Source organism: Oryctolagus cuniculus, chromosome 12 (genome assembly GCF_051225735.1).
Source record: "Oryctolagus cuniculus isolate XC-2025 breed Fujian yellow rabbit chromosome 12, ASM5122573v1, whole genome shotgun sequence".
Taxonomy (NCBI): Eukaryota; Metazoa; Chordata; class Mammalia; order Lagomorpha; family Leporidae; genus Oryctolagus; species Oryctolagus cuniculus.
In genome coordinates, this window is record NC_142878.1 from 104,650,042 (window position 1) to 104,677,037 (window position 26,996).

A 26,996-nucleotide genomic window follows, 5' to 3' on the forward strand; every position below is an offset into this window, starting at 1 on the left:
CACCTGGCTCCTGGCTCCTGCCATCGGATCAGCGCGGTGCGCCGGCCGCAGCGCGCCGGCCGCGGCGGCCATTGGAGGGTGAACCAACGGCAAAAAGGAAGACCTTTCTCTCTGTCTCTCTCTCTCACTGTCCACTCTGCCTGTCAAAAAAAAAAAAAAAAAAGTGGAAACCCATGAAGTTTTTTCGTAATAAACATTTCCTATAAACTTTCCCAGACTTTCTCGCACTTAGGAACAGCCAAAAGCATTTCAGCAATGGGGGCCATGTTATAAACAGCACAACCACCCCCACAAAAAGCCCCAGGATGTGAAGAACACAGCACTGAACAGACCCTAAAAGGACACGCGTGTCAGAATGGACACACGTGTCAACATGGCCGGCTGCTGACTCCACGCTTCACTGTTCCGCCCGTGCAGACACAGGATCTGCATGTGACGACGGCCCGTGCTTACGACGGCCGGCTGCGGATGAGCCATCAGCTCGGCGCGGGGCGCAGCCCTGCCGGGAAGACCTCCGCGGAGGCTCAGCTTACCATTTCCAGCTCTATGTCCAGGCGTTTGCTGGCGCCGTACACAGGAGGCTGGGCTGGAACAACACCAGACACGAGAGGCTGCCGTAAGGGCCCGGCCGGCGAGCTCACGGCAGCTGCCGAGGGCTGGGCGCCGGCAGGACTGGGCGCTGGGAGCACTTACTGTTGTCAGGTCGCATTTGCCCCACGGGCCTGCGGATCGGGGTGCCAGACACCACGACGGAGGACGCACGGCCGTGGTAACCCACTGGTAAGTGCAACCTGATAATAGGAGGGGAGAGGGGGCTGGGCATCAATGACACTTCCTGGCATAAAACAAATGTTTTAGGAGCTGGCACTGTGGCACAGCAGGCTAAGCCAATGCTTGCAGTGCCGGCATCTCAAATGAGAGCTGGTTCAAGTCCCGGCGGCTCCACTTCCAATCCAGCTCCCTGCTAATGTCCCTGGGAAGGCAGTGGAGGATGGCCCAAGTGCCCGGGGCCCCTGCACCCATGTGGGACGGAGTTCCAGGCACCTGGCTTCAGCCTGGCCCAGATCTGCCCTTTATGGCCATTTGGAGAGTTGAGGCAACAGATAGAAGGTATCTCTGCCCGCCCCCCCATCCCAACTGCAACTCTGCCTTTCAAATAGAATAAAAATAATCTTAAAAAAAAAGTCCAACTTTTTAAAGCCAGGAGTGAAAAGAGTTGACATAGGTGCAGGTTCCAGAGTCAAGCAGCTCTCCCGAGGGTCCGGAGGTGGATGAAGAGACAAACGATAGAGCGTGCTGGGTCACACGGTGGAAGACTGGGAAAGGGAGCGAATTCTGACACACGCTCCCCGCGGCTGAACTCAGGACACCGCACTAAGGGAGAGCAGCCAGACACAAGACAGATGTCGCAGGACGCCACTGACGAGGGTCCTGCCGTTGTCACAGTCACAGACACAGAAAGGAGGTCGGGCAGCTGGGAGGACAGAAGGGGCAGGGACTGACTCGTGGGGACGGCAGACACAGAGTCCTGGAGAGGGGTGGTGGCGACAGGTGCACGAGGGTGGGAGTCTTCTCACTGGCTGCTGTGAGTTGAACACCAAGCCCGCCGTGGGCTCCCCGTCCATCTCCCTCTCGGTGTCCCCTTTACAAGGACCCATGTGACAGCGTCATCAGCCAGCACCGGGCCCTGTGAGTGCCCCTGGCTGGGCTGGGGTCACGCAGCAGGAACGGGGGTCTCTGTGATTCACACCAAGTTCCGCTGTGCCCTCTGCACCCGCCCCGCACCGAGCACAGTTGGACCCAAGGAACACAGCACCTGCAGCTCAGGGCAGAGGATTCGCCCAGTGCCGCCAAGTCAGAGACCATGAGAGATTGTGAAGGAGGAAGTCTCCCCCCACCCCCAGAGCAGACGACACCAGGAGCGGGTCCTCCTGACTGCGGCCACAGTCGCCCAGGGACGCTGGGCTGCAGGGCCCCTTGTGTGACATGGTCCACAGACCACCTCCTGCACGCTTCGAGCCCCCTCCACATCACTTCTGATCCCCAACATGGCGCCAAGGCCCTACACGGAGCCATGATTCTGGGAGTCAGACAAGACAAGGACCCCTGCACGTGTTCAGAAACGCAGGACCCCTACCCACATCACACACACAGGAGGCGCCAGACGGATTAAAGACCCGAACGTCCTGAGCCAGGCCATGTTCCCCACACGCTTTCAATGCTGCTGGTTGAAGCTGTGGATGGGGAACTGCGGACGGAGGGCTGACTGACAGCACAGGTGCGGCGTGATGACCGGAGCACGCTGAGAACCACAGGGAGGTGGCAATACCACACGACCAGCAGAAACCAGTAGCTGTCTGAGACCAGGGGCTAAGTCACACGCTCTGGGGGACTCCGTGGTAGCTTGCCAGTACCTATGGCCATGTCCCAACCCCCAGAAAACGTGGCGGTGAGTGGGCTGCAGGGGGGTCGTCACAGATATGATGAAGGAACTCTCAGATGACATCATCCTGGGAGCTGGCGTCGTGGCCTAGCGGATACAGCCGCTGCCTGCGATGCCAGCATCCAGTATGAGCGCCATTTGTGTCCCGGGTGCTCCACATCCGATAACATTCCCTGCTAATGCGCCTGGGAAAGCAGCAGAGGGTGGCCCGAGTGCTTGGGCCCCTGCACCCATGTGGGAGACCCGGAAGAAGCTCCTGGCTCCTGGCTCACCTGGCTTAGCCTTGGCCATTGCGGCAATCTGAGGAGTAAGAGAGAGAAACAGAAAGAGATCTTCCATCCACTGGTTCACTCCCCAAAGGGCCACAATGGCGAGGGCTGAGCCAGGCCAAGGCCAAGAGCCAGGAGCTTCTTCCGAGTCTCCCACATGGGTGCAGGGGCCCAAGCACTTGGACCATCTTCTGCTGCTTTCCCATGCACAGTAGCAGGGAGCTGGATCGGAAGTGGAGCAGCCAGGAAATGAGATGGTGCCTAAATGGGATGCTGGCATCACAGGCAGTGGCTTAACCCGCTGCACCACATGCTGGGCCCAGCAGGCTGATTTTTAAGTTGGTCATTTTGTACAGGCCACAAATGATGTTATAAATAACCAAATGGCTGTGGCAGAAAAATGGTTCCCTATGCCTGATCCAGATGGACCTAAATTCAATGTGCCCCTAGAAGACACCAAGGAGAAGATGGAGAAGAGGAGACAGAAGCACAGGCTCGAGTGCTGTAGCCTCCAGAGATAGAGCTACCAGAAGTTCAAGGCGGCAAGGAAACACAGTGCCTCCTAGGAGCTGACGATGGGACCCAGCCCTGCCAACACCTCGATTCCACACCGAGGGCCTCCAGGACCCTAAGAACAGGTGTCCCGAGAAGTCCTGTCTGCAATACTTGTTAGCGCAGCTCCAGGAAGTGAACACAGACCCCTACCTCACACTGCACACCAGTTCCAGATGGGTTAAGAACCTCAATGTACAGAAAGGTGGTTAGAAGGACCAGGAGAAAACGTAAGTGGTATTTTCAAATTCTGGGAGTAGGAGAAAGCCTCTCTTTTTTTTTGACAGGCAGAGTTAGACAGTGAGAGAGAGAGACATAGAGGTCTTCCTTCCATTGGTTCACCCCCCAAATGGCTGCTATGGCTGGCACACTGCGCCAATCCGCAGCCAGGAGCCAGGTGCTTCCTCCTGGTCTCCCACGCAGGTGCAGGGCCCAAGCACTTGGGCCATCCTCCACTGCACTCCCTGGCCACAGCAGAGAGCTGGCCTGGAAGAGGGGCAACCGGGACAGGATCCGGCGCCCCGACCGGGACTAGAACCCGGTGTGCCAGTGCTGCAAGGCGGAGGATTAGCCTAGTGAGCCGTGGCGCCAGCCGAGAAAGCCTCTCTAAACACGGCACAAGAATGAATGCCGTAGAGAGAACCAACAACAGGTGATACTTCTTACAAATGTAAAAGTCCACATCAAGAAAGCAAATAAAGTCAAAAAGGTAACACATAGGAAGAAAATATTTGCAATGCATTGCAACAAAGGGTCAATTTCTATTGCGGCCAGCGCGCTGGCTGCGGCAGCCATTGGAGGGTGAACCAATGGCAAAAGGAAGACCTTTCTCTCTGTCTCTCTCTCTCACTGTTCACTCTGTCACAAAAAAAAAAAAAAAAAATTCTATTGCTTGTAAAACACTCAAACTGGCAGGAAAGAAGTGACTGCACAGGGAAATTGGCACAGAGTATGCCAGAATATAGGAGAGGCAGAAAGATCACGGAGAAATAGAATCAAAACGGACGCTTATGGAGGCTGGCACCACGGCGTAGCAGGTTGGTGTCCTGGCTGCTCCTCTTCCAATCCAGCTTCCCTGCTAACGCCCTTTGGCCACTGGAGTCCTGGCCCCCAGGCGGCAGCCCACACCCTGGGGGATGCACAGTCCACTTAGTCTCAGCACCACGGGCCGTAGAATAGAAAGGCTGTGGGTGGCCGGGACCGGAGTCTCTGTTTGCCTACCTTAAGTGACAGCCTGGAGACCCAGTCCTGCAGGCTGAGCCTCACTGCTCACCTTCCCTGCCTTGGGACCGCCTCTCTCTCGCCTTCTTCCTTCTTCCTCTTGGTCCTCACACAGCCTCCCCCTGCGGGCATGGCCTCTCTAAGGTGCCCAGGCCTCGGTGTCCAGGTGGCCCTCGGGGCCCGGGAGCCATCGCTCCCACAGGCAGAACAAAGTGCACGGCCTGCAGCTGAGGTTCTCAGCCCTAGTCCAGCCTCCGGCCTCGTTTTCCCTCCTGTAAGCTGGGCTCAGAATCGGGCGGCTCAGGTCCAAGACGTGAACGCAATGGACTGCGTATGGAGGAACAGGAGGTACCAGGCACACTTGAACATTCTCATTCAGGACAGCGCAGGGTTTAAAACGTGCCAAGGTTAACCAGAGTCATGGCCGATTCTCAAACGAAAGAACGCAGAAGGTTGGCAGCGGCTCAGGGGATCTAATCCCCACCCCTTTTCTAAGGGGTGCCTAAGGTACCCACCCCAGGACCCCACCCCAGGGCCAGAGTCCACGGACCAGAGGCTGAGACCTGAGATGGCAACTCCACGCGAGGTCATTCCGGCCTTTCTTCCCCGGTTCCCCCGGGACCCAGCGGGGAAACCCGGCAGCTGCTGGGGCCCACGGGCAGCTGCAGGGCAGACAGATGCGGTGGCCGTGGTCCAGGCGTCAGGTGCGGGACCTACCAATTGGGCATCAGCGCGTTCTCCTGGCCCCTGAACATGATGCCGACGTTGGTGGCGTGCTGTCGCGAGGAATAGAAGTCCGTGTAGTCTCCTGCAGAGGGCAGACCGGAAACGCCATCCGGGACCCCATGAGGGCTGGGGCCGGGACCGCCCACACGATGACCTGCACCCTGCCCACCACCCCGCAGCCTGCGTGGACTCCAGGGAGCGAACCAGCGGATGGAAGATCTCAATCTCTCTATATATATGACTTTGCCTTTCAAATAAATAAATCTTAAAAAAAAAAAAAAAGGAAGGCGCCAAGGCTTTCTGAACACGCGGTGGGATCCAAACAGGAAGTGGCTGACACCACGCCCCTTCCCCAGTCTCCCATTTCCACCGCCAGTTGCTCCTGAGACCCTCGCGACCCCCGCCTTCGCTGAAGCTGTGCCTGAGTCCTCCCTTACCTCTGCGTGCTCCAAGCCCGGCAGCCTCCCCCAGGAAGCCCTCCCCAGTCTCTCTGGCAGGACCCTCCCCTCCCCCCCCCAGCTTCCCCTCAGCGGCTGTCTCCTGGGGTGTCCCTTCCCATGGGCGTTGTGGCCACGGGTATGCACATCTTTGCTATACCGTGGCCATTCGGGGCCAGCCTCAGCCCAGCCCTCACTCTGCGTGACCCTCCCTCGGTGCCACAAACACGGCCTCCCACGCCGCAGGTGCTCACTCGCTGCCCACTGATTACAACGAACAGTGGGGTCATTTGCCAGCGGAGGGCCGGCCCCTGTCCGCTCTCCCAGTGGAGAGTGAATTGCTAGAATCTGCAGGGTAAGCCGGTCAGGACTGCCTGCCTGTTCAGCTTTCAAAACAGAGAGCTGGGCACCGCAGTCCAGGGGCAGATAGATATAGGGGAGGATGAGAGAAAGGAGAGGCGGTGGGTGGGCTGAGCAAGACGGTGGCTCGTCTGAGCCTTCGCCACTACTTAGCACCAAATAACAGCACAGGAATAAGAGAAGGGTTTTCAAAAGACTAGAACCATGGGGCCAGTGTGAATGCAGCGGGCTAAACAGCTGTCTGCGGCACCGGCATCCCATGAGTGCCGGTTTGAGTCCTGGCTGCTCCACTTCCAATCCAGCTCCCTGCTACCGTTCTCGGGAAGTCAGCAAAGGATGGCCCAAGTGACTGGGCCTCTGCACCCACGTGGGAGACCCAGATGGAGTTCCAGGCTCCTGGCTTTGGCCTGGCCCAACCTTAGCTGTTGCAATCACTTGGAGAATAAACCAGTGGTTTATTCGCTCTCTCTCTCTCTCTCTCTCGCTCTCGCTCTCTCTCTCTGTCATGTTGCCTTTCAAACAAATAAAACAAAAATAAAGATACAGAACAAGAGCAACAAAGTAACAGCACAGTAGGGAGGGCAGGTGATCAGGCCCTGCCCTGCCCTGCCCTGCCCTGCCCTCCACACAGCCTTTTGCAAAGAGCTGCAGAAGGGACAGCCAACCCTCAGCACAGGGGCCCAGGCCCGTCCACATGCAAAGCCTCCTCTTGACTGCGGGCTGGGGCCAGGGTGCCCAGCCAGCCTCTGTACGGCGGGCGGTGAGCCTCCCAGCAACACCAGCTTCCCCATGGCAACCCCAGCCGGCAGTCCGGCCAAGTGCACACGCTGCAGCCCTTCCTGGGCCTCTGGCCTCCTTCCTCAGACCTGCTGACTCATGCTGGAGCCCAAAGCACTTGTCCCCACAGCCCCCAGGAGAGGAGCGGCCCCCAGGGAGCAGCGAGGGCTTCATCACAAACTCGAGCAGGGGTGTCAGCCCCTAACCAGCCTCCAGACGCAGCCTGAGCCAAAGCCAGGCCTAGGGACTGAGAGCTGTCAGGGACGGGGAGGGGGAAACTGGCCCAGGGCCCCTCCTGTGTCCTCTCTACTGGGACGTGGGGACAGAAGCCCAGGCCAGCCTGCTTGGCCTGCTGAGCTACTTGTCCCAGGTCAGCAAAGAGACTACACTCACCTATGGTGGCTGGCAGGTGCATCGTGGCAACAGCCTGAGAGGTGAAGGCGCTGAAACACAGAACCAGGGGCTTCAAGGTCAAGCAAGCAGCAAAGAGGGGTCCCAGCTCTGGTCATCCCCACTCCGCCACCCCCACCCGCCGCAGGATCCATGCAGACCATCCCCGGAACACTGCCTACCAGCTCCAGTGGGCACCTCCAGGCCAGACCCGGGCATGGCTGGCCCGGGCCCCACAGGGAGGACGTCTGACCACTAAACCCAAAAGGCCCCATCTCTGCCCCTGGGGTACAGTAGAGCCCAGTGAGGGCTGGCTGATGCTGATGGGGAACGGCTGAGTGACAGGGTGGCCCAGGGGCTGGCCTGACTCTAGCACCAGCAGCAGGCAATCCCAGGGCCTCACCCCTATCCAGCCCCTGCCCAGGGCCCTCCCACCCACGTGCAGCCCGGCAGGGGCTGGACAGGGGTGAGCTGACTCGCCCAGGCCAAAGCCAAGGCAGCACCGCCCACCACCCAGTCCTCGTCTGCCCCGCGTGTCTGCTCCCTCGCACCCCTTACCGCGCCCGCAGCTCCTGGTCGTCTCTGAGCCTGGCGTGGCCAGCAGACAGCAAGTTTTGCAGCAGCGCTCTCGCCTCCTTCCAGGCAGCCTGGCCCAGGCCCATGAAGCTGTTGAGAGTTGGCTAGGACCGAGACATGGAGAGAGGCCATCACATGCCGGGTACAGCCACAGGGTACCCCCTGAGCCTCTGCCCCTGTCCAAACTCATGGGCACCGGTTTGAGTCCCAGCTGCTCCACTTCTGATCCTGCTTCTTTCTAGTGGCCTGGGAAAGCAACAGATGATGGCCCAAGTGCTTGGGCTCTGTAACCTGAGACCTGGATGAAGCTCCTGGCTTTGACGTGGCCGAGCACTGGCCATTGTGGCTATCTGGGGACTGACCTAGTGGATAGAAGACCTCTCTCTCTGTCTCTCTCTCTCAATGCATCTATAACAGGCTGCTGTTGAAGTTGACAATGTTGTATGGCCTGTAAATGACATAGTAAATAACCAAATGGCCCTTGGTAGAAAACTTCCAAGCCCTTCTTAAGCTAAGCCAGGGTCCCGCAGCCAGGGGCATGGGAGGAGTGGCACTGGTGGAGCTAGGAGCCGGCTTTGGCTCTAACACTTCCAGGGAGAATCAGGTCTTGTTCCAGACGCTCGGGTCCCCGCCCACCTAGTGACGATTCTGATTCCTATGCTAGAGGGGTCCCTGGAAGGACTGATGGGGAGCACCCTCCTACAGCGCCTGGCACACAGGAGGCTCTCCATAGATCCCAGGGCCCTCCCAACACCAGCGGGAAGACGCCCGTCAGCCAAGCTGACCACTGACAGGGAAGGGAATTCACGACCATCGCACGAGTCCATGGACAGTGGCCCCTCGGAATCCGCAGGTGCTCGGGTCCCTTCTGTAAACAGGATAATGCTTGTAGGGCAGCTAAGCACACCCTCCAGGGTTTGGTAAGCCACGCCTCCATGGCTGCTAATGTCCCACCCTTGCAAACCTTCGAGTGCTGTTACACTGTATTGCTTGGGGAATAATGGCAAGGAATAAAGTCTGCACCTGCTTGGTGCGGACACAACCTATTTGAGCCCGTAGGAGGTAGACCGGGGATATGGAGGGCGGTGCTACTTCAGGCTGCAGGGCAGGGCTCCTGGCCGGCCCACCTGCTGGGGCCACCCAGGCACTGAACAGGCAGAGGCTGAAAGAGCTGAAAGAGACAGAGGCCCAGGGTGCAGACACAGACACGGGAACGCACCCAGAGGGGAGAAGCCAGCCCCTAAGGGCACCCCCGGCTAGCCTGTCTGTCCCAGCTTCACCCATGTAGAGCCCTGGAGACCTCACATGGAGGCAAGGAGTGTGTCCCTGGTGGCATCTGCAGGGTGTGCCACCGAGATCGGGGTCAGCCCCCATCACCCACCTCATCGAAGACATCCTGGTGTTGGGAGAGGACAGGCCCTGTGAAGAGGTGCTTGATGGCACTCAGGTCCAGGATCTGGTCGCCGATGGCCACGCCAATCCGGGGTCTGGGCTGGGAGAAGACGGCGTGGTCAGCAGGGGAAAGCCTCGGGCGGGCAAAGCTCATTTGCACAAAGCTGGACGGGTCCCCCAGGGATGTCCCTTTACAGAGAGGCTCCTGAGGAACCCTCTCCGACCCCGGCTCCCCGGTGCCACCGCCGCTTCCAGATCCCAGAGGAGAGGGAACCTGTGTTAGCAGAATGGGAACCGAATAATCCGCCTCGGAGCGGGGAGGCACAGGCAGGCTGGTCCAAGCCCCTTCTCAAGTCACAGAATGTTCCCCAGGCCTGGCTTTGATGCCTCCAGTGATGGGGAGCTCACTACCTCTCCTGGCAGCTGGAATACTTTCCAGGTTCAACTTAGGCCTTTGCTTGCTAAGTGCTCCGCACACAGGGCTGGGGGCAGGTGGCTTGGAAGAGGCCATGTTGCTGGCTCATGCGGAGGGGAGTTCAGGTTCCCTTAGAGCTGTGAGACGTCAGACTGCCTGGGACACGCAGGGAAGTGACCCTCTGCACTGTAAAACGCCAGCCCAGCTCCGGCCCGTCAGAAGCTGTAAATATTTCGCAAAGGGTGCTCTTTGGCCTCCAAACCTGAGCCTTGCTCATCCACAGGGACCCGGAGGGCTGGCTGTGGGCCACTCCACCCTCACCCCCTACAGTGCTGTGCAAACCAGCTCCCCACTCTCCTGGCCCACCCGCTGAGCCACGCCAGGCCCAGGGAACTTCCAGGTAGGGTTACCGGCAGCCCCGATCTCCCGTGTCTCCTCCCCCGCACAGGCTCTCTTCATGCATGTCCCATCCCGGGACCGGGCACAGACCAGACCCTCAGCCGACCCTGAGGCCCCTGGCAGAGCCGAGCCGCTCAGTCCCAGCCCCACTGCCAACTCGCTGGGCCTCAGCTGTGGATCCGAGCGGACTGTCCACTCGGAGGATGGGCGTGGCCGACCCTGGTCCCCACTCCCAGCTGGAGGCCAAAAGGAGCCACTGCCGGCCAGGGCAGCCTAGGAGATGTAGTGACAGCATGGCTGCCTGTGTCCTCAGCTGCGCACACAAAGGTTGAAGTGGCGGGATAAGCTACAGCCCCGCACTCCACGCTGTGGCCCAAGCACCTGGACGAGTGGTCTGGGAGGCCGACTGCCTCAGCTCTGGCCTGGACGGTTACCCTCCTCCAGGGCTAACCTAGGAGGGCTCCCAGCTGCTGAGTCCTTTACCACAGCACGGACGCCCTTGGAGAAGGCCCTGGTCCCCTGCGGGCTCCGGTCCTCCTGTGGCTCGCTTTCAGTGAGTCTGCTTTATAACACCTGGTGCGTGTGATACAAAGGCAGGCCTGACCCAACCCCCAGCCCACGAGCAGGGGAAGGGGTGAGGCTGGGAGGCTGATGCAGGGGAAGCCCAGCCCCCAACCTGCCCCCAACCCGGGGCACGCCTGTTACTGTCTGAACCTCAGTTTCCTCGCCTGGTAAGTGGGGACAATGACACACGGCAGGTTCCTTCTGAGAATTCAGAGGGGCATCTGCCAATCACACAGCACCAGAGCACACGCAGGTGGACGCCCTTCCTGCCGCGAGCAAGAGGCCCCTCTGGGTGTGGCTGGAGGTGGTGACCCCAGCCGAGCTGCACAAGGCGCTCACGTGCAGGATTTGCAGGGGACGCCTGTCCGAGAGGCTGACATTGAAGCCGAGCCCTTAAGAGTGAGAAGAGAGCAGGATGTAGGAAGTAGAAGGAAGTGTCCCATGTGGCAGGACCAACACGCACTAAGGCCCTGGGGTAGGACACTGTTCAGAGCAGAGGCTGGTGGGGAGAGGCAGGGCAGAGCCCGGTGCCTTAACAGGGCTCTGAGCAAATCAGCTCTCCCGCCCAGGAGCAGCCAGAGACGGGGGAAGGGGGTTCATCTCCAGTAACATCCTAACACGGAAGCTGCGGCCACGGGCCAGGCTCCCCTGGAATGCTGGTCCTGGCGGGGGCGGCCCTGCCCCCACACCCGTCTCTGTCTCATGGGTCTGGGCTCCTGGTGTGGCCAGGGCAGAGTGTCCCGGGAGGGCAGGGGGAGGCTCCAGGGCTGGGAAGCTGGTTGGCCAACGCACAGGTTAAGGTGTACCGGGGCCTCCGGGGTCAGGCCCTCCCTGCTGTGTCCTTGCAACATCTGGGGAGGCCTGCCGGTTGCGAAACCACAAGCAGACCGAGGCGGCCTGCCCGGACCGACCCACGGCAGCTCCCCGGGGCGGCTGGGACCCGACTTGGCACACACGCCCTGAACACTGCTGGGCGCAGGCAGAGGCTGCGAAACGTGCGGCGTCCATTCACGCGCACCGTCCGGACAGCGCAGGCGGGCGCTGAGCCGAGGGGAGCTGCGCGCCGAGGTGGCTCCCGCTCGCCAGACCCGCAGACCCGCGCCCACGCGCACCCCCACGCGCGCGCCGGCCCAGCCCCCGCGCCCCGCCGCCGCCGCTGCTCACATGGCTGGGGGTGGAGAAGACGCCGTAGGGCAGGTTTTGGATGGGGAAGTCGGACTCCGGGGCCACCGGGATGAACGACATCGCGGCGAGCGCGGCGCGGCCGGCAGGACTGGACGCGGACGCGGCGGGAGCGCCCCGGCACGGACTCGGCCCCCTACCCCAGGGCCCGCCCCCTCACGCCCGCTCCCCGCCCCCGGGGCGCTTCCGGGTGTCGCAACACTGACCGGGGAGGCTCCAGCCCGCCGTCCGGTCCTTCGGGGAACGCTCCGCCCCCTCCCCGGCCCCGCCCTCATATGGCTCCGCTCCCATCCGTGAGCGTCCTCTCCACTCCCCGTAGCCCCTCCTCTGGCCCCGCCCCCTCAATCCCCGTCACGCCCTCCTCTGGCCCCGCCCATTCCGCGAATCCCTCCTCTAATCCCACGGCCTCCGCGAGCTCCGCCCTCACGTGGTTCCGCCCCATCCGTGAGCGTCCTCTCCGCTGCCCCGCCCCCTACTTGAGCCCATCTCCTCCAATCCCCGCCACGCCCGCCCCCTCTTGCCCCGCCCCTGCTCTGGCCCCGCCCCTCGCCCGTCCACCTGCGGGGAACCAGCCCCGTCTGTGGGCGCATGGCCCCCGCTCCCAACCCGAGCAGCCCGGCATTTAGAGCCCTGCCCCGGGACTCCCGCCGGGTCTGGCCCCCGGCAGCCGAGCAGGGCGGCGGTCGGTGCCCTGGGTTTAGGAAAGCGAATGCATATGGCTGTGAGAGGCGGGGACAGGTGTGCCTGCCGGGGAGGTGACAGAGAACGGGTCCTCCCTCGCGGGTGCTGCTCACCTGCTCGTGTCGCGTGGCCGCCTTGACCGGACCTGGAGCGGCTGACCTCGGCGTGCTGTAGATGAAGCTGGGGCGGGGGCGGCGCTGCGCGCGGGAACGGAGTGCCTAGGGTGCGTGCTGGGGGGGGCTCGGGGAGGGGCAGGGGGAGGAGGGAGGGAGGAGGAGGGGAGGAAGAGGAGGAGGGTGAGGAGGAGGAGGAAGGGGAGGAGGAGGAGGAGGAAGGGGAGGAGGAGGAAGGGGAGGAGGAGGAGGAGGAAGGGGAGGAGGGGAGAGGGCGGGGAAGGAAGAGGGGGAGGAGGGGAGAGGGAAGGGAGAGGGGAGGAAGGGGAGAAGGAGAAAGATGGGGAGGAGGGGGGAGGAGGAGGAAGAGAGGGAGGAAGAGGAGGAGGGGGAGGGTGCCCCACCAAAAGCCATCCCGCCAGGAAGTGGGCCGCTCCCGAATTTCTGGCTTTTGCTTTTCCTCATGAAGACAGCGATGGCTGAAAAGGTGAAGAGAAAACGGGTTTGCAGTAGGCATGCGGCCTTCTGAGCTCGCTAACAAAATCGTCTTTCACAGCGAGTTGAAAACCGTACCGGGTGAAGGGGACTCGGTGGCGGTCCGTGTACACCCCAGCACTTTCAAACACTTCCAGTTAATTTGCCTTGGCAATTCCTATCACATCAGAATCGGAAGTTAAGGAATTAATGAACATACGAGCAGAGCTTTCTAAAAAAATTAAAAACAAATTTAAGCCAACATTCTAGAAATTAGTCTTTTCAAACTTTCTTTAAATCAATTATCGTTATTTATCTATTTTATTCAAAAGGCAGACACGAGACCCACCAAGAGGGCTCCCACTCACTGGTCTTCTCCCCACTTGCCCACAACGGCTGGGGCTGGGCCTGGCTGAAGCCAGGAGCCAGGAACTCCACACATCTCCATGTGGGTGCAGGGCCCCAAACACCTGACGTGAGCCATCACCTACTGCTCCCAGGACACACATCAGTCAGCAGCATCCCGTATCACAGTGCTGGCCGAATCCTGACTGCTCTGCTTCTGATCCAGCTTCCTGCTAATGTGCCTGGGAAGGCAGCATAGGATGCTTTAGGTCCTGGGGCCCCTGCCCGCACGTAGGAGATCCTGTGGGGTTCCTGGATCCTGGCCTTGGCATGGACCAGCCTTGACTGTTGCATCTGGGGAGTGAGCCAGCAGATGGCAGACCTTTGTCTCTTTCACTCCCTCTCTCTGTCACTCTGCCTTTCAAGTAAATTAAACAAAATCTAAAAAGAGGTGCAGATGGGACCACTGTTGTGGTGTAGCAGGTAAAGCCAAGACCTGTGACGCCAGCATTCCATATAGGTACTGATTTGTGTCCTGGCTGCTCCACTTCCTATCCAGCTCCCTGCTCATAGCCTGGGAACACAGTGGAAATGGCCCAAGTCCTTGGGCCCCTGCACCCACATGGGAGACCTGGAAGAAGCTCCTGGCTCCTGGCTTCAGCCTGGCCCAGCACTGGCCATGGAAACCATCTGGGCAGTGCGCCAGCGGACAGATCTCTCTGTAGCTCTTTCAAAATAAACACTTTTTTTGAAGTGGCAGAATCATGCTAGGATTTGAAAAGGCTAACCATTTCCCTTTGTAAGCATTTTAATTGAATAATAATGACAAAGACAAATGACTTTAAATAAAGTCCAAAAGTCCTGCACCTGTCTCCCTAATAATTATCCTCACTCTTCAAAGCCCGTGTTTGTCAACAGCTGGTCCCAAGCCCAGGCAGGACCTGTGTGCCTTCCTCTGTCATGCCGTCTAGCTCAGCACCCAATACTTTGCAATTCAAACAACAAATGAAGACTGACTGACTGGTGTAAAAAAGGAGGGGGAAGGGAGGGTGGGAGGACTGGGGAGAGGAAGGAGGGTAAGGCAGGCCACCTTAGGGTGGATTCCAGGTGTTGTCTGCTCACTGCACTTGCCAGCTTTCCGTTACTGTGACGAAATACATGAGACAAGAGACTTACGAAGGAAAGTGTGTTTCTGCTCATGGTTTGTAGGCTCCCAGCCTGAGAATGGGTGGCCCTATTGTTGGCTGGGCCCATGTGGGACGCTGGTCTTGTAGGCGGCGGCTTAACCCACTGTGCCAGGATGCTGGCCCCGGACACCATATATTGAAGACAATCTTCCCACAACATGTGTCCTTAGCACCTTTGTCAAAAATCAGTTGACTAGGGGCCAGCTTTGTGGCATAGTGGGTTAAACAGCGGCCTGTGATTCCAGTATCCCACATAGGTGTGGGTTCAATTCCCAGCTGCTCCACTTCCCCCCGCTAATGTGCCTAGGAAAGCAGTAGAAGATGGCCCGAGTACTTGGGCCCCTGTACCCATGTGGTAGACCCAGACAGAGTTCCTGGCTCTTGGCTCCTGGCTATTGACCATGTTGGGGGTAAACCTGCAGATAGAAGACCCATCTCTGTCACTTTGCCTTTCAAGTAAATAAAGTAACTACAAATGTCTGGATTTACTTCTGGGCTTTCTACTCTCGTTCCATTGGTCAATAAGTGTGTTTCTGTGCCAGTGCCATGCTGTTTTGATAAAAACAGCTTTGTTCTTTTTCCTCAAGACTACTTTGGTTGGGCTTGGTGCTATGGCAGAACATGTTAAGTTACTACCTGCAGCGCTGCACCCCATATGGACGCCGACTGGATTCCTTCCTGGCTGCTCCACTTCCGATCCAGCTCCCTGCTAGTGCACCTGGGAAAGCAGCGGAGGGTGGCCCAAGTCTTTGGGGCCCCTGCACCTACATAGGAGACCTGGAAAAAGCTCCTGGCATCTGGCTTCAGCCTGGCCCATTCCCAGTCATTGTGGCCATTTGGGGAGTGACCAGCAGATGGAAGATCTCTGTCTCTCCTCTCTCTCTCTAACTCTGCCTTTCAAATAAAAAAAAAATTTTTTTTAAAGATTGCTTTGGCTATTTGATATCTCTCATGGTTCCACAAAAATTTTAGGATCATTTTTTCCTATTTCTTTAAAGGAATGCATTGGTGGGAGGGAGGGAGTTTCTTAGAACTGTATCTATGAACTATATTGAATCTCTTAAAAATAACTTAAAATTTAAAAAATAAAAACCTCAAAAAAGTAAAGACATCATAGAATAATGGTCTAGCAAAAAACCCACAAACATCACTCTGTACCCCACAAGTATGTACAATTATTGTTAATCAGAAACAAGTTTTAATGTTTTTTAAAGTATAATATTTGAAGAAGTTGTTTTAAAGGATGGTATTGGAATTTTCATACAGATCGCAGAGACTGGAGGTCTCTCTGGGTACTGTGGACATTTCAGCAACACCAGTTCTTCCACTTCATGACCACGGGCTGTCTTCCCATCTATTTCTATGTTCTTCTGTTGCTTTCAGCAGTGTTCCATAGTTGTCAGTGTTTAGAGTATTTACCTCCTTGGTTAAACTTATTCCCAAGTTTCTGTTTGTTCTAAATTCTAAATGGGATTGTTTTGTTGATTTCTAAAAGCCCCCGGTGCTTCACCTAGAAACAGCTCATTTTTTTTACCATCTCTACTGTGTTGCCATCGAGTTGGATTCACACACAGCACGTAGCTGTTTCAGACTGGCCTCTCTCACTTAACAACATGCATTTAACGTCCCCACCTGCTTCCCTGCACTGAGCGTTCGTTGCCGCCACTGCCGAATGCTGCTTCCTTGTATAGATGTACCAGCTGGTGGACTGCTGTTTTGGGTACTTAAGAACAGAGCTGCTACAAACTGCTGTGCAGGTTTCGGTGTGGACAGTTGTTTTTTTTTTTTTTTTTTTTTTGACAGGCAGAGTGGACAGTGAGAGAGACAGAGAGAAAGGTCTTCCTTTGCTGTTGGTTCACCCTCCAATGGCTGCCACGGCCGGCACACCGCGCTGATCCGATGGCAGGAGCCAGGTGCTTCTCCTGGTCTCCCATGGGGTGCAGGGCCCAAGCACTTCGGCCATCCTCCACTGCACTCCCTGGCCACAGCAGAGAGCTAGCCTGGAAGAGGGGCAACCGGGACAGAATCCGGCGCCCCAACCGGGACTAGAACCCGGTGTGCTGGCACCGCAAGGCGGAGGATTAGCCTAGTGAGCCGCGGCACCGGCTGACACAGTTCTTTAAAATCCTATTTGGGCAAGTATCTAGCTGGGCCGTGTAGTAAGGCCTTGGAAGAAACTGAAGTAGGCTTCCCAGGCAGCAGTACCACGCTGCGTTCTGCTGAGCCTGCATCACATGTTGACGGCGTCAGGCGGCCTCAGTACGACTGGACTTTAGCCATCTAAGAGGTGTGTCCTGATGTCTTGTTGCTTTGATTCCCCAGACATGTTCTTGAGCATCTTCCATATGCTTCTTTACCATCCGTACATCTCCTTTGATAAGGTGCCTGTTCAGATATTTTGCCCATTTTTAAATCAGGTGTTTATTTTATAGAATTTTAGGCATTCTTTTTTGTTTTGTATAAAAGCCCTTTACCAGATACATGTTCTGCTAATATTTTCTCCTACTCTATAGCTTGTCTTTTCCTTAACAGTGGCCCTTGCAAAGAAGTTAGTCATTTTAATGAAATCCAACTTGTGAAGGTTTTTAGAAAGGCAACAATAGGGACGTGGGGGGAATCTTCCATCATCTGGTTCATTTCACAAATAGCCACAACAGCCAGGGCTGGGCCAGGCTAAAGCCAGGAGCCAGGAACTCCACCTGGGTCTTCCTCCCTGGTGTCAGGGGCTTAAGTCTCAAGTACTTGGGCCCTCTTCTGCTGCTTTCCTAGGTGCATTAGCAGGAGTCTGGATCAGAAATGAAGCAGCTGGGACTTGAACCGGCACTCTGATATGCAATGTGGTGCTCCAAGTGGCTGCTTAACTCTCTGTGCCACAACACTTGCCCCCCAACGTAGAAATATTTTTTTCTTTCACAAATTTTGCTTTTGGTGTTTTACCTAAAAAAGCATTGCCAAACCAAGATCACATTAAATATCACCTGCATTCTTTGAGTTTCAAATTGTTGTGCCTTGATACATTTTGAGTTAATTTCTGCAAAGTTTCACTTAACTCTAATTTCACTGTTTTACATGGGAACATGTAGTTGATCCTTCAAAATTGGTTGAAAAAAAATTCTGAATGAAAAGGACTACATTTCCCTAATTGTCCTTTCTCCTTTGTTTTTGTTGCTGTATTTCTGTATTGTCTGTTCCGTTATCAATTTTTGTGCAAGACTATTCTTTTCTACTCTTAAGATTTATTTTTTATTTATTTGCAAGACAGTTACAGAGAGAGGTAGTGACAGAGAGGTCTTCCACCTGCTGGTTCACTCCCCGGATGGCCTCAGTGGCTGGAGCTGAGCTGATCCGAAGCCAGGAGCCAGGAGCCAGGAGCTTCTTTCGGGTCTCCCACACAGGTGCAGGGGCCCAAGGACTTGGGCCATCTTCCACTGCTTTCCCAGGCCATAGCAGAGAGCTGGATTGGAAGTGGAGCAGCCGAGACTCAAACTGGTGAGATGCTGGTGCTTCAGGCCAGGGCATTAACCCACTGCGGCCACAGCGCCAGCCCCTTCTTACTATTAATTCTGTAAGTTGAGTGGTATCTACAAATCCTGCAAGTCTTCTGATTTTCTTCAACATTATGTTGACTAGTCTGGATATTTGGCCTCTCCATATACACCTTAGAGTCACCTTATCAATGTGCATGAAGTAACTCACTGGGATTTTAATTCAAACTACTTTTAATTTATAGATCAAGTTGGGAAGAAATGACAGTATTGTCTTTCTCTCAGTGAACATGGGCTATCCACTTATTTATGTATCTTTTTCATTAGTTTTGTAGTCTTCCTCATAAAGATCTTGGGAATATTAGATTTATATCTATTTCTGGGCCTTATGTATTAATGCAAATGGTATGTTTTTAGTTTCAAATTCACAGTTCCCATTCCTGGTATATAGGGAAGCAATTGCTTTTATATATTAATTTTTGGTGTATTGTATTAACCTTCTATGCTGCAAACTTACAATAATGCTTAGTTACATGATTTTTTTAAAGTTGACATTTCCTACAGATAGCGTGTCATCTACAAACAGTTCTGTTTTAGTTGGTTCGTTCCTCTCTGGGAGAGTTTTGGTACATTCCATCCTTCAAGGAATTGGTCCATTATCAAAGCTCTGGGCATAGAAGTGTTCACAAAATTCCTTTATCATCTCCTATGCATGTGGGATCCGCAGTAATGGCCCCTTTCATTTCCGAGACCGCGTTTTAACATTACAGATATGTCATGGCCCTGTGGGACTCCCAGAGGCTGCCCCCGACCGGGTTTCCAGATGCCGCTCAGCTCTCTTGTTGGCCAAGTGCTACCCATCTCCTGTCTCCACTGTCCTGGCCTTCTATTCCACTGGCCCTCGGAATTAATCTTGTTGCTTCTGTGTTAATAGGACAAGAGAGAAATGTCAAGGCTATGTTTGAAAAGATGTAACAGGTCTGCTGGGGACAAATGACATCCTTGGTGTGATCTTCCTGTGCATGGACATGTCTATTTACGAGGAGTCTTTTCATTACTTCTTAATAACGCTTCTGAACTCCTTCTTGAGATCTTCAATGCACACCGTCTACTTCCTGGGCGACTGGCACGCTGGACCCACGGTTCTGGCTTTCTAGTTCACTGGTGTGAGGAAACGCAGCAGACCTCTGAAAATACAACTCTTTTCTCCAGTCACTTCCAGCCGTGTTCAGGTTTTCCATGAGAACAATCATTTAATGTGCAAACCTGAGCTTTTCCCTTTCTTCTTAAGACTTGCTCTTGTCTTGCTTGACTGGCTCCGACTGCCACACAAGCCTTAGCCTAAGCAGTGACAGCGGCTGGCCACCCGTTGTTTCCGGGTTTGAAAGGAAGCCAGTTTCTTCCTTTGGCAGATGCTTGGATTTTGATTTGTTTGGTTGATTGGTTTTATATAGAAACCATCAGCTTTTAAGGAAATCCTTTTCTAGCCCTAATTTATCAAGGATATTTTTGACGTCATGAATGGATGTTAAATTCTATTAAACTTGCTTGCTCATTATAGCCTGCCAATGCCACCATTTAAATTTACAGATTCTAATATTGAACCACCCTTAAATACTCAGGTAGGACACACAAGCAAACAGTTTCCAACCCAGAATTCTAGACTGGAAGTGCTGCCTATGTACGCCTCACGTTTCAGAAAGGCTGGTGCCAACAGTCTGGAAACCACAGGGCAAAACGGTCCACACGCCCAGCTGCCCACTCCTCCAGTCACCCTCTTCCAGTCTCCCTAATCCAGGTCGCCAAAGGAGCCCCTCCCTGCCGCTGTCAGTCAACGTGACCGGGCAGAACGGCCTCACAGACGAGGGCCAGGAAAGTGGCGAGGAGACTCTTGGCTGTGGGGAAATGCTGAGGCCTCGAGTTCACAGGGAGTAGGATGACGACGGCGTGTCAGCGGAAGACGAGTCAGGAGACTCCAGACAGACAACGGCCACACGCTTGCAAAAATTAGGAAGCGGAAAACTAAAAGGCCGAAAGACAAATTAACTGCTAGAATAAATATGAGAAAAGAATAATACAAGGGAGCATTCTGGTTTTCCTTTTTATTTAATCAAAGACTGTGGATAAACATAAATACAGCACAATTACTTCAGATCATTCTTCATATTGTATACACACAGACCGGTGAGCGTAATCTGAAAGAAATCTGCAGCCAGCAATGAAATGCACACAGCTTTTTCTTCCCTCGCTCAAAAAAAATTTTTTTAAACACACAAACTAAGAATCTCATCATACATACTCGTCTCCTGTGACAAATGATTCAGACATAAATAGTGGGTGCAAAGAAACTATCAGCTAACACATGTATAACCTTTGTTAATGAGAGAACAGAAGCAGCCATAATGATCAAGATACATTCAGTTACTGATAACTAGCCGTGCCCTAGAGGGCATCATCGAAAGGGAAATCGTGCTGCAGAGAAAAGCTATATATACATACACAACGAGGAAATAAACTGCAAGAGGAACGCATGCGTGTTTAATACTGGAAAAATCACAGCCCTCCAAAATTTCTCCACGTTTGTTATAAAAGCCCTCTGCACTCAACTAAAATTAAAATGATCTTAAAAGGATAATACTTGTAAAGTTTAAGTCTTTTCAGCCACAGAAACTGCAATGGAAATAAATGTTCAGAGTCATTTTCAAAACAAAAACAAAAATCTATTCTTCTGATGACATGCATGATTCAAAGGTCTATGCAAGATACATTGCTCTACCTTCCCAGTGACTAGGAAAAAAAACCTCAAGTCAATTTTTAGTTTGCAGATGGTCAAAGGATTTTGTATTCCAGCAGGAGTTCAAATCTTCTGGATCTTTTCACCAACAACGACTGGATTTTCTTTTCTGATTTTCTCAGCAGCATCAGCTTTGTAATTGTAAGAGCAATTGTGTACATCTGAGTAACGGTGTACACCACAGTAAACATTTCCACACCGGCATTCAAACCCTGAAAAGGGATGACACACAGACGTGAGTCGGGCGAAGGGCGAGCGCGTCCGTTCTGCGGCATAACTAGCGCTGAGCAGTGCCCCGTGTTCAGGGCACCCAGGCACAGACTCACTCCCAATGCACAACAGCACAAGCACATTCTCAAAGCTCACCAGCTGCCAGCTTCAATTCTTACTCCTTTCTGCAAACACACGTTTTACCATGAGTCCCAACCACTTCTCTGAGCTCAGTCTTTACCTGTGCAATGGCCAGAATCACTTCCCATCAAAAACAGGGGTTGCTAACTTGAACACGTGGAACATTTTTCAAACCCAAACGCTGCAAAGTAAACGCAGCCCACTGCTGGAAAGCATCTTCAACACTGGACTGAGAGGAGCAGAGCCTCGGCGACTGTGCTGACGGAGTCCCACACTGCTTCTCCCGCACTGCACCCGGCTGAGACAGCGCGTGCATCTAGAGACAGGCTGTGTCAGCATGAATCTACCTGCTAATGTGGGCACGTTACAGAGCCTTTCCAAGACTCACTTTCTGCTTCTGTAACTCTGGAGTCACAGATTAAATAAGGAATGCATTAAGTCCAAACACGGTGTAAACACACAATGCATGCTACTTGATTTTAAGGAAATGCCCGAAGAGTTGAAGCCAAAACAGATGTAACAGTTAAAGAACATCTTTACAGAAAAACTGGTGCTGGGGGCGGGCGCTGGGCCTAGCAGTCAAGACACCAGTTAGGGTGCCCGTGTCCCACAGCAGGTGCAGGGCTCCCACTGATGTCCACCCTGGGAGGCAATGGGTCCCTGCCACTACTGAGGTCCTGGCTCCTAGTGGTCACTGCAGGCACTGGGGAGTGAACCACAGGTGGGAGGTTCCCTGTTCCTCATTCCTAAAATAAATACAAATTGAAAAATAAAGAAAGAAAGAAAAACCAAACTGGACCTGCTGCCCCAATCAGGATTTTACTGTGCTGTGAAACTGTTGGAAACGGAGCTTAGGGATCAGCATTTTAAACCCTGATGCTTGAGCTTTACCTCCTTTACCTTGTTTTTTTTTAACTTCTAAAACTTCATAATGGAAGAAAAACGCAGCAGTGGCCCTCGACTCGAATGCCACAAAGGACAGGGCAAAAACTACCCACCCTTGCACTCGCAAAGTCTGAGAGTTCTATTTGGCATTAAATATGTGCACTCTGCGATGTCTTTATTCATGTTTATATTCTTACCATGCACACCTGACAAGGTATGGGTCAGCATCCTGAGTTTCAGACTCTAATGTAATGTCTTTTCTTCTTTATCACCAACCCCTTCAGTCAGAGAGAAGGACCCTGAAGCACAGCTGTGCTCCGCATCTGACCCACTCTGCTCTGTCCACCTGCCAGCCTGCAGCAGACACCGGGCGCATGAACTCCCAGCACTGCAGGTATAGCACTTGCCGCCCCTCACCGCCGTCTGACTCTGGGCCTCAGCTCCATCCCACACCCCTTGGTCCCCAAGGGAGCTCCGTGCTTTCCTTTCTCTGCGCTTCTGCCCCAGCCGCCATCCTGCTGGAACAGGACCAGCTCCATCGGTGACAAGTCCTCAGCATCAGTCAACGCCCAGCCGAGACACGGGCCTCCACCAGGCTCGCTGCACGCACCACATCCATGTTCCTTGCTAAGCAGTTTCAAACACTGTCTGCTCCCTCTCTGCTTACCACCACCACCGAACCGCTGGGCTAGGGCAGCCAGCACAGCACAACAACTACTCGGTGTGGCAGCACTGGGCTGCACGGGCGGGACACGGAGCTCAGCCCACCGTGCTACAGATGGCACAGCACTAGGAAGGCAGGTACCCTGGCACCGGGCACACAGACCTCGCTGGTTCTGACACTGTCAAACTCAGTTCCCTTCACTTCACGGGAGACAGCTCACTAGAACTGTTTTTATGTGAGAGGATCCGAAGCTGCAGTGCCCACCACGGTAATTCTGGGAACAGACACAATGCTGACTCAAGTCAGTAACAGCGTGCCGCGCGTGCTCGGGAACATCAGCCTAGCCTGAAGCCACGGATCAGCCCTTACCAGTCAGCCCCAGCTTCTTCCTGCACATGAAACAGCGGTTCTTCTTTTGTTTTGGTTTCTCAGCAGACTTGCTCTGCTCTTCAGACGGTAGCTGTGCCGTATCTGATACCGAAGCTGACAAAACAGGAGGGGGCAAGTTTAATTATTCAAACAAGGATCTGATGCTGGGATGGCTGTCCCCACTCCCACCGGATCCATTCCTCAGTTGTTTGAGCACGAGACACGTCTACATTAAACAGCAAAGCCGTGTGCAGAACACATCCCCGCTCAGTTCAAAATATGCATCTGGCACACAGACAACAATCGGGAGCAGACAGAGCTGACCTGTAGGCCGCGACGCTTGAGGCTCACCAAGACGGCCCTCCTCCAGCTCACCTAGAGTACCTCACCTCATCCCAGACGTTCCTCCTCCAGCTCACCCTAGAGTACCTGACCTCATCCCAGACGGCCCTCCTCCAGCTCACCTAGAGTACCTGACCACATCCCAGACGTTCCTCCTCCAGCTCACCTAGAGTACCTGACCCCATCCCAGACGGCCCTCCTCCAGCTCACCCTGGAGTACCTGACCTCATCCCAGATGGCCCTCCTCCAGCTCACCTAGAGTACCTGACCTCATCCCAGACGCTCCTCCTCCAGCTCACCTAGAGTACCTGACCTCATCCCAGACGCTCCTCCTCCAGCTCACCCTAGAGTACCTGACCACATCCCAGACGGCCCTCCTCCAGCTCACCCTAGAGTACCTGACCCCATCCCAGACGGCCCTCCTCCAGCTCACCCTAGAGTACCTGACCCCATCCCAGACGGCCCTCCTCCAGCTCACCTAGAGTACCTGACCTCATCCCAGACGCTCCTCCTCCAGCTCACCCTAGAGTACCTCACCTCATCCCAGACGCTCCTCCTCCAGCTCACCTAGAGTATCTAGGGCTCATGCCAGACGGCCCTCCTCCAGCTCACCCTAGAGTACCTGACGCCATCCCAGACGCTCCTCCTCCAGCTCACCTAGAGTACCTGACCTCATCCCAGACACTCCTCCTCCAGCTCACCTAGAGTACCTGACCCCATCCCAGACGCTCCTCCTCCAGCTCACCCTAGAGTACCTGACCCCATCCCAGACGGCCCTCCTCCAGCTCACCCTAGAGTACCTGACCCCATCCCAGACGGCCCTCCTCCAGCTCACCCTAGAGTACCAGTCCAGCAGGCAGCACCCCAGGAGAACCATGTCCTGCGGTGTCCTGCGGGAGGGTGAACAGAATGGCTGCATGCAGGCCCCTGAGGTTTCTCAGGGCACAGAGGGGAAAAACAAGTGTTCTTTGGCACACTAAGTTTGTCTAAAGCTCTCAAGAGTATCTCACATTGAAAACAAACCATGTAAAATGTTAGGAATAAGATACACTGATGCACAGATATTTTAAAATATTAGCGTTAAGATAATAAGTAGATGCACTTATGTCCTGAAACCAAGGCCAGAGTCAGGTCAGATTACTGCCGTGTGCCCTGCTCCTGTCACTCACCACGCTGCTCAGCTCAGCGTCTAGACACACGACCTTGTGGACGTGACCCGGGCTCTGCAGCAGGGAGTGCCCAGCCTGGCTACAGCTCTCACCTCTCTGGTTTCATCACCACAGGTCCATCCCCTGTGTTACGGGAATTGCCGCGCACCTTTGCTCACATCTCCCAAACTACCACACGCCTCTCCCTCATCCTCACTGCACCCAGGCCGTCTTCTCTTCTCAGGGTGCAGATCAATCGCCCTTCCTGGCTCAGTTCTCTGCCGTTTTTCACTACGATCAGCTTTCACAGCCTCCCCAAATGTTGGGTCTGTTGCAAGAGCCCCTCTTCAGTCTACCTTCCCACGCAGCATCCGATCACCATCTGCCGTGGGCGGAAAGCTAGGCATGTTCCTTCACTGGGACCCATCTTGGAAGCCCAGGATGTCCTTCGCCCTCTTCTCTAGCCCCCCACCCCCCCAATACTCTGTGCCTCAGCCTCTAAGTGCAGGCACTAGTGCCGCCCTGGGCACGCCAAACACTCACCCCTGGGCATCGGCACAGTCTTTCCCTGGCTAACACTGATCTGTGTTTCCTACTGAGCTGTCTCATCACCTCCAACCCCTCTGCCCCGCCCCATCAGCTGAGGTTGGAAACCCTCCTCTGTGTGCTCACGCTGTCAGGACTGTCGTTCTCCGAGGGCAGGAACCTGTCCTATTTCTCTCCATCCCCAGTGGCTTCTACCACTCCACAGCTGCTGGAGGATCACCGAGCTGCTGACCCACCGGATTCACGTGCCCGTGCAGGAGGTAAGGCGGCATCTTTTCCCCGTGCGAATCTGCAGCACCTATTACAGCAAATGCACACACCAGACCTCCAATGCCGGCTGCAGTGGACTCTAAGCTAGGTGTGCTCACACACTGCCTCCTGCTGGCAGCAAAACAGGACAAAATGCAGGATGCCACATGCTAACAGGCAAATATGCACTACTGAAGACTACTCCACCTAGACACGTGGACACAGTTCCTGTGATACAAACACTTGATTTTTGAAACAGAACACGGACACACAAAACCTCTGATTTCCAATAAACAGACATCCCTACCACGTCAGCATCATGAGGGCAAGGCTGAATGTCTACTGTTTTATCCCAGCCCCTGGAGCAGCTCCACACGGGGCTTAGATACATGTACAGAGCTCAAAACAACTCATCTCGCAGTCAGGAACAACCCAGCTCTGTGTACTGTCCCCAACACCTAGAACTGACATGCAAGCTACCTTGCGCGCGTGCGCACACACACACACACACACACACACAGAACTGGCTTAACTAATGCGATGCAAACTCTGAATGGTACTTGGAGAAAGTGAAAATGTCTCTGTGTGCTACCCATACGAACACTGTCCAGACCTCGCCAGCAGGTGCGTCAGGGTTAACTCCATGCCTGGCTGAGGCAAGCGCTTTCTTTCTAACTGAGGCAAACACTCAATCTTAAAAACTAAGGATCAGCAGGCGATCTAAAAGCTTCTAAGCTAGGGCTCAAGTGTGGGACCAGTAAGGGTCAATTACGAGCCCAAGAGATAAAGGTGACCTCGGCTTACCTGAAACCAGTGGCTGAGAGCCTGAATTTAAACAGCCACCAAATTAAGTCACAGCAAGCTGATATGGTAATCTGTACATGTCTATGAATTCCAGAAATTAGCCTGTTTCTCAGCTTATCTGTTAGATTTATGAATAGAGAATGCCTTATCAAATTCTGGTTATGTAAAATTCAATCCTTAAAAGGGCTACACAGTGACCCACTGGCCAAAAGACCATGACCTGGTTGAACCTAAAGCCACAAGGACAGCCCCCGAGAACCAGGTGGTGGCTGCACTCGGAGGTGACAGCTGGAGGCAGGCTGTCGGCCTGTTACCCACCATGAAGAGGCGTCCCTGGGCCCGTGTGAGGGCACGAAGACTGTGGGGTAAACTGCTCGGCACTCGCTAATGTAGCTGTAACTGGAAACTGGCAACAGACAGAGTCTCCTGGCCACTATCGCTGCTTCAGAAAAGCACTGTGCAGGGACAGTCCACACCCACATGGAGGGCCACAGTCAGAGGGAACAAGGCCTCCCGCTCTGGGTCTTGGAGAGGAAAAGCAGAAAGTGCTCATGTAACAACAGGTACAGAAAACTGCCTAGCACCACCTCGGTCTGGGGCATATTCATACATGGTGAGAACTAACAGGGAACAGAAGACGGCATTAGCAGGCAACTCCCGAACATGACCTTAGTGTCCAACTGGTCCTGGTGGTGGATGCAATATCCTTGTAACACAATACGCTACACAAGGGGGCCTTCAGAAAGTTTGAATGAAATGTGTGTTATGTGAAAATGACGTGCAGATCTCCAAGTGACTTAACTGCATTTCCCGTGAACTTCTGGAGGTACCCGGTACCCACGTGTATCCTTTCTCG

General features: G+C 54.7%; 2 protein-coding genes and 2 long non-coding RNA genes across 27 annotated transcripts in view; 1 reads left to right on the top strand and 3 right to left on the bottom strand.

Moving 5' to 3' along the window:
• Positions 1-12,621, bottom strand: part of FAH (fumarylacetoacetate hydrolase) — a 29,059-nt gene extending 16,438 nt beyond the window's left edge. For 2 of the 3 annotated variants that reach the window (XM_051834225.3, XM_089309529.1), the window contains exons 1-7: positions 11,686-11,817; positions 9,133-9,243; positions 7,734-7,855; positions 7,179-7,228; positions 5,203-5,293; positions 694-791; positions 534-586 (exon numbers count right to left, since the gene is read on the bottom strand). In XM_051834225.3, the coding sequence (XP_051690185.1) occupies positions 534-586; positions 694-791; positions 5,203-5,293; positions 7,179-7,228; positions 7,734-7,855; positions 9,133-9,243; positions 11,686-11,766 (606 nt within the window). In that variant the 5' untranslated portion in view covers positions 11,767-11,817. Of the gene's footprint in view, positions 1-533; positions 587-693; positions 792-5,202; positions 5,294-7,178; positions 7,229-7,733; positions 7,856-9,132; positions 9,244-11,685; positions 11,818-12,497 lie in introns of those variants that run through there. The other variant, XM_051834227.3, reaches the window with a different exon arrangement.
• Positions 12,467-15,431, top strand: LOC138844752 (uncharacterized). The gene is made up of 2 exons (XR_011381072.2): positions 12,467-12,607; positions 15,091-15,431. It is a non-coding gene; the product is annotated as an uncharacterized LOC138844752 (long non-coding RNA).
• Positions 15,432-20,075: 4,644 nt separating this feature from the next.
• The window catches only part of ZFAND6 (zinc finger AN1-type containing 6), a 78,401-nt gene continuing 71,480 nt past the window's right edge, over positions 20,076-26,996 (bottom strand). For all 22 annotated transcript variants that reach the window (XM_070054590.2, XM_070054579.2, XM_070054592.2 and 19 more), the window contains 2 exons: positions 23,052-23,165; positions 20,076-20,994 (listed from right to left, as the gene is read on the bottom strand). In XM_070054590.2, the coding sequence (XP_069910691.1) occupies positions 20,846-20,994; positions 23,052-23,165 (263 nt within the window). In that variant the 3' untranslated portion in view covers positions 20,076-20,845. The remainder of the gene's footprint in view (positions 20,995-23,051; positions 23,166-26,996) is intronic.
• On the bottom strand, positions 23,480-23,826 carry LOC149123203 (uncharacterized). Its single transcript, XR_016217651.1, has 3 exons — positions 23,693-23,826; positions 23,560-23,604; positions 23,480-23,515 (listed from the first exon to the last, which is right to left on the bottom strand). It is a non-coding gene; the product is annotated as an uncharacterized LOC149123203 (long non-coding RNA).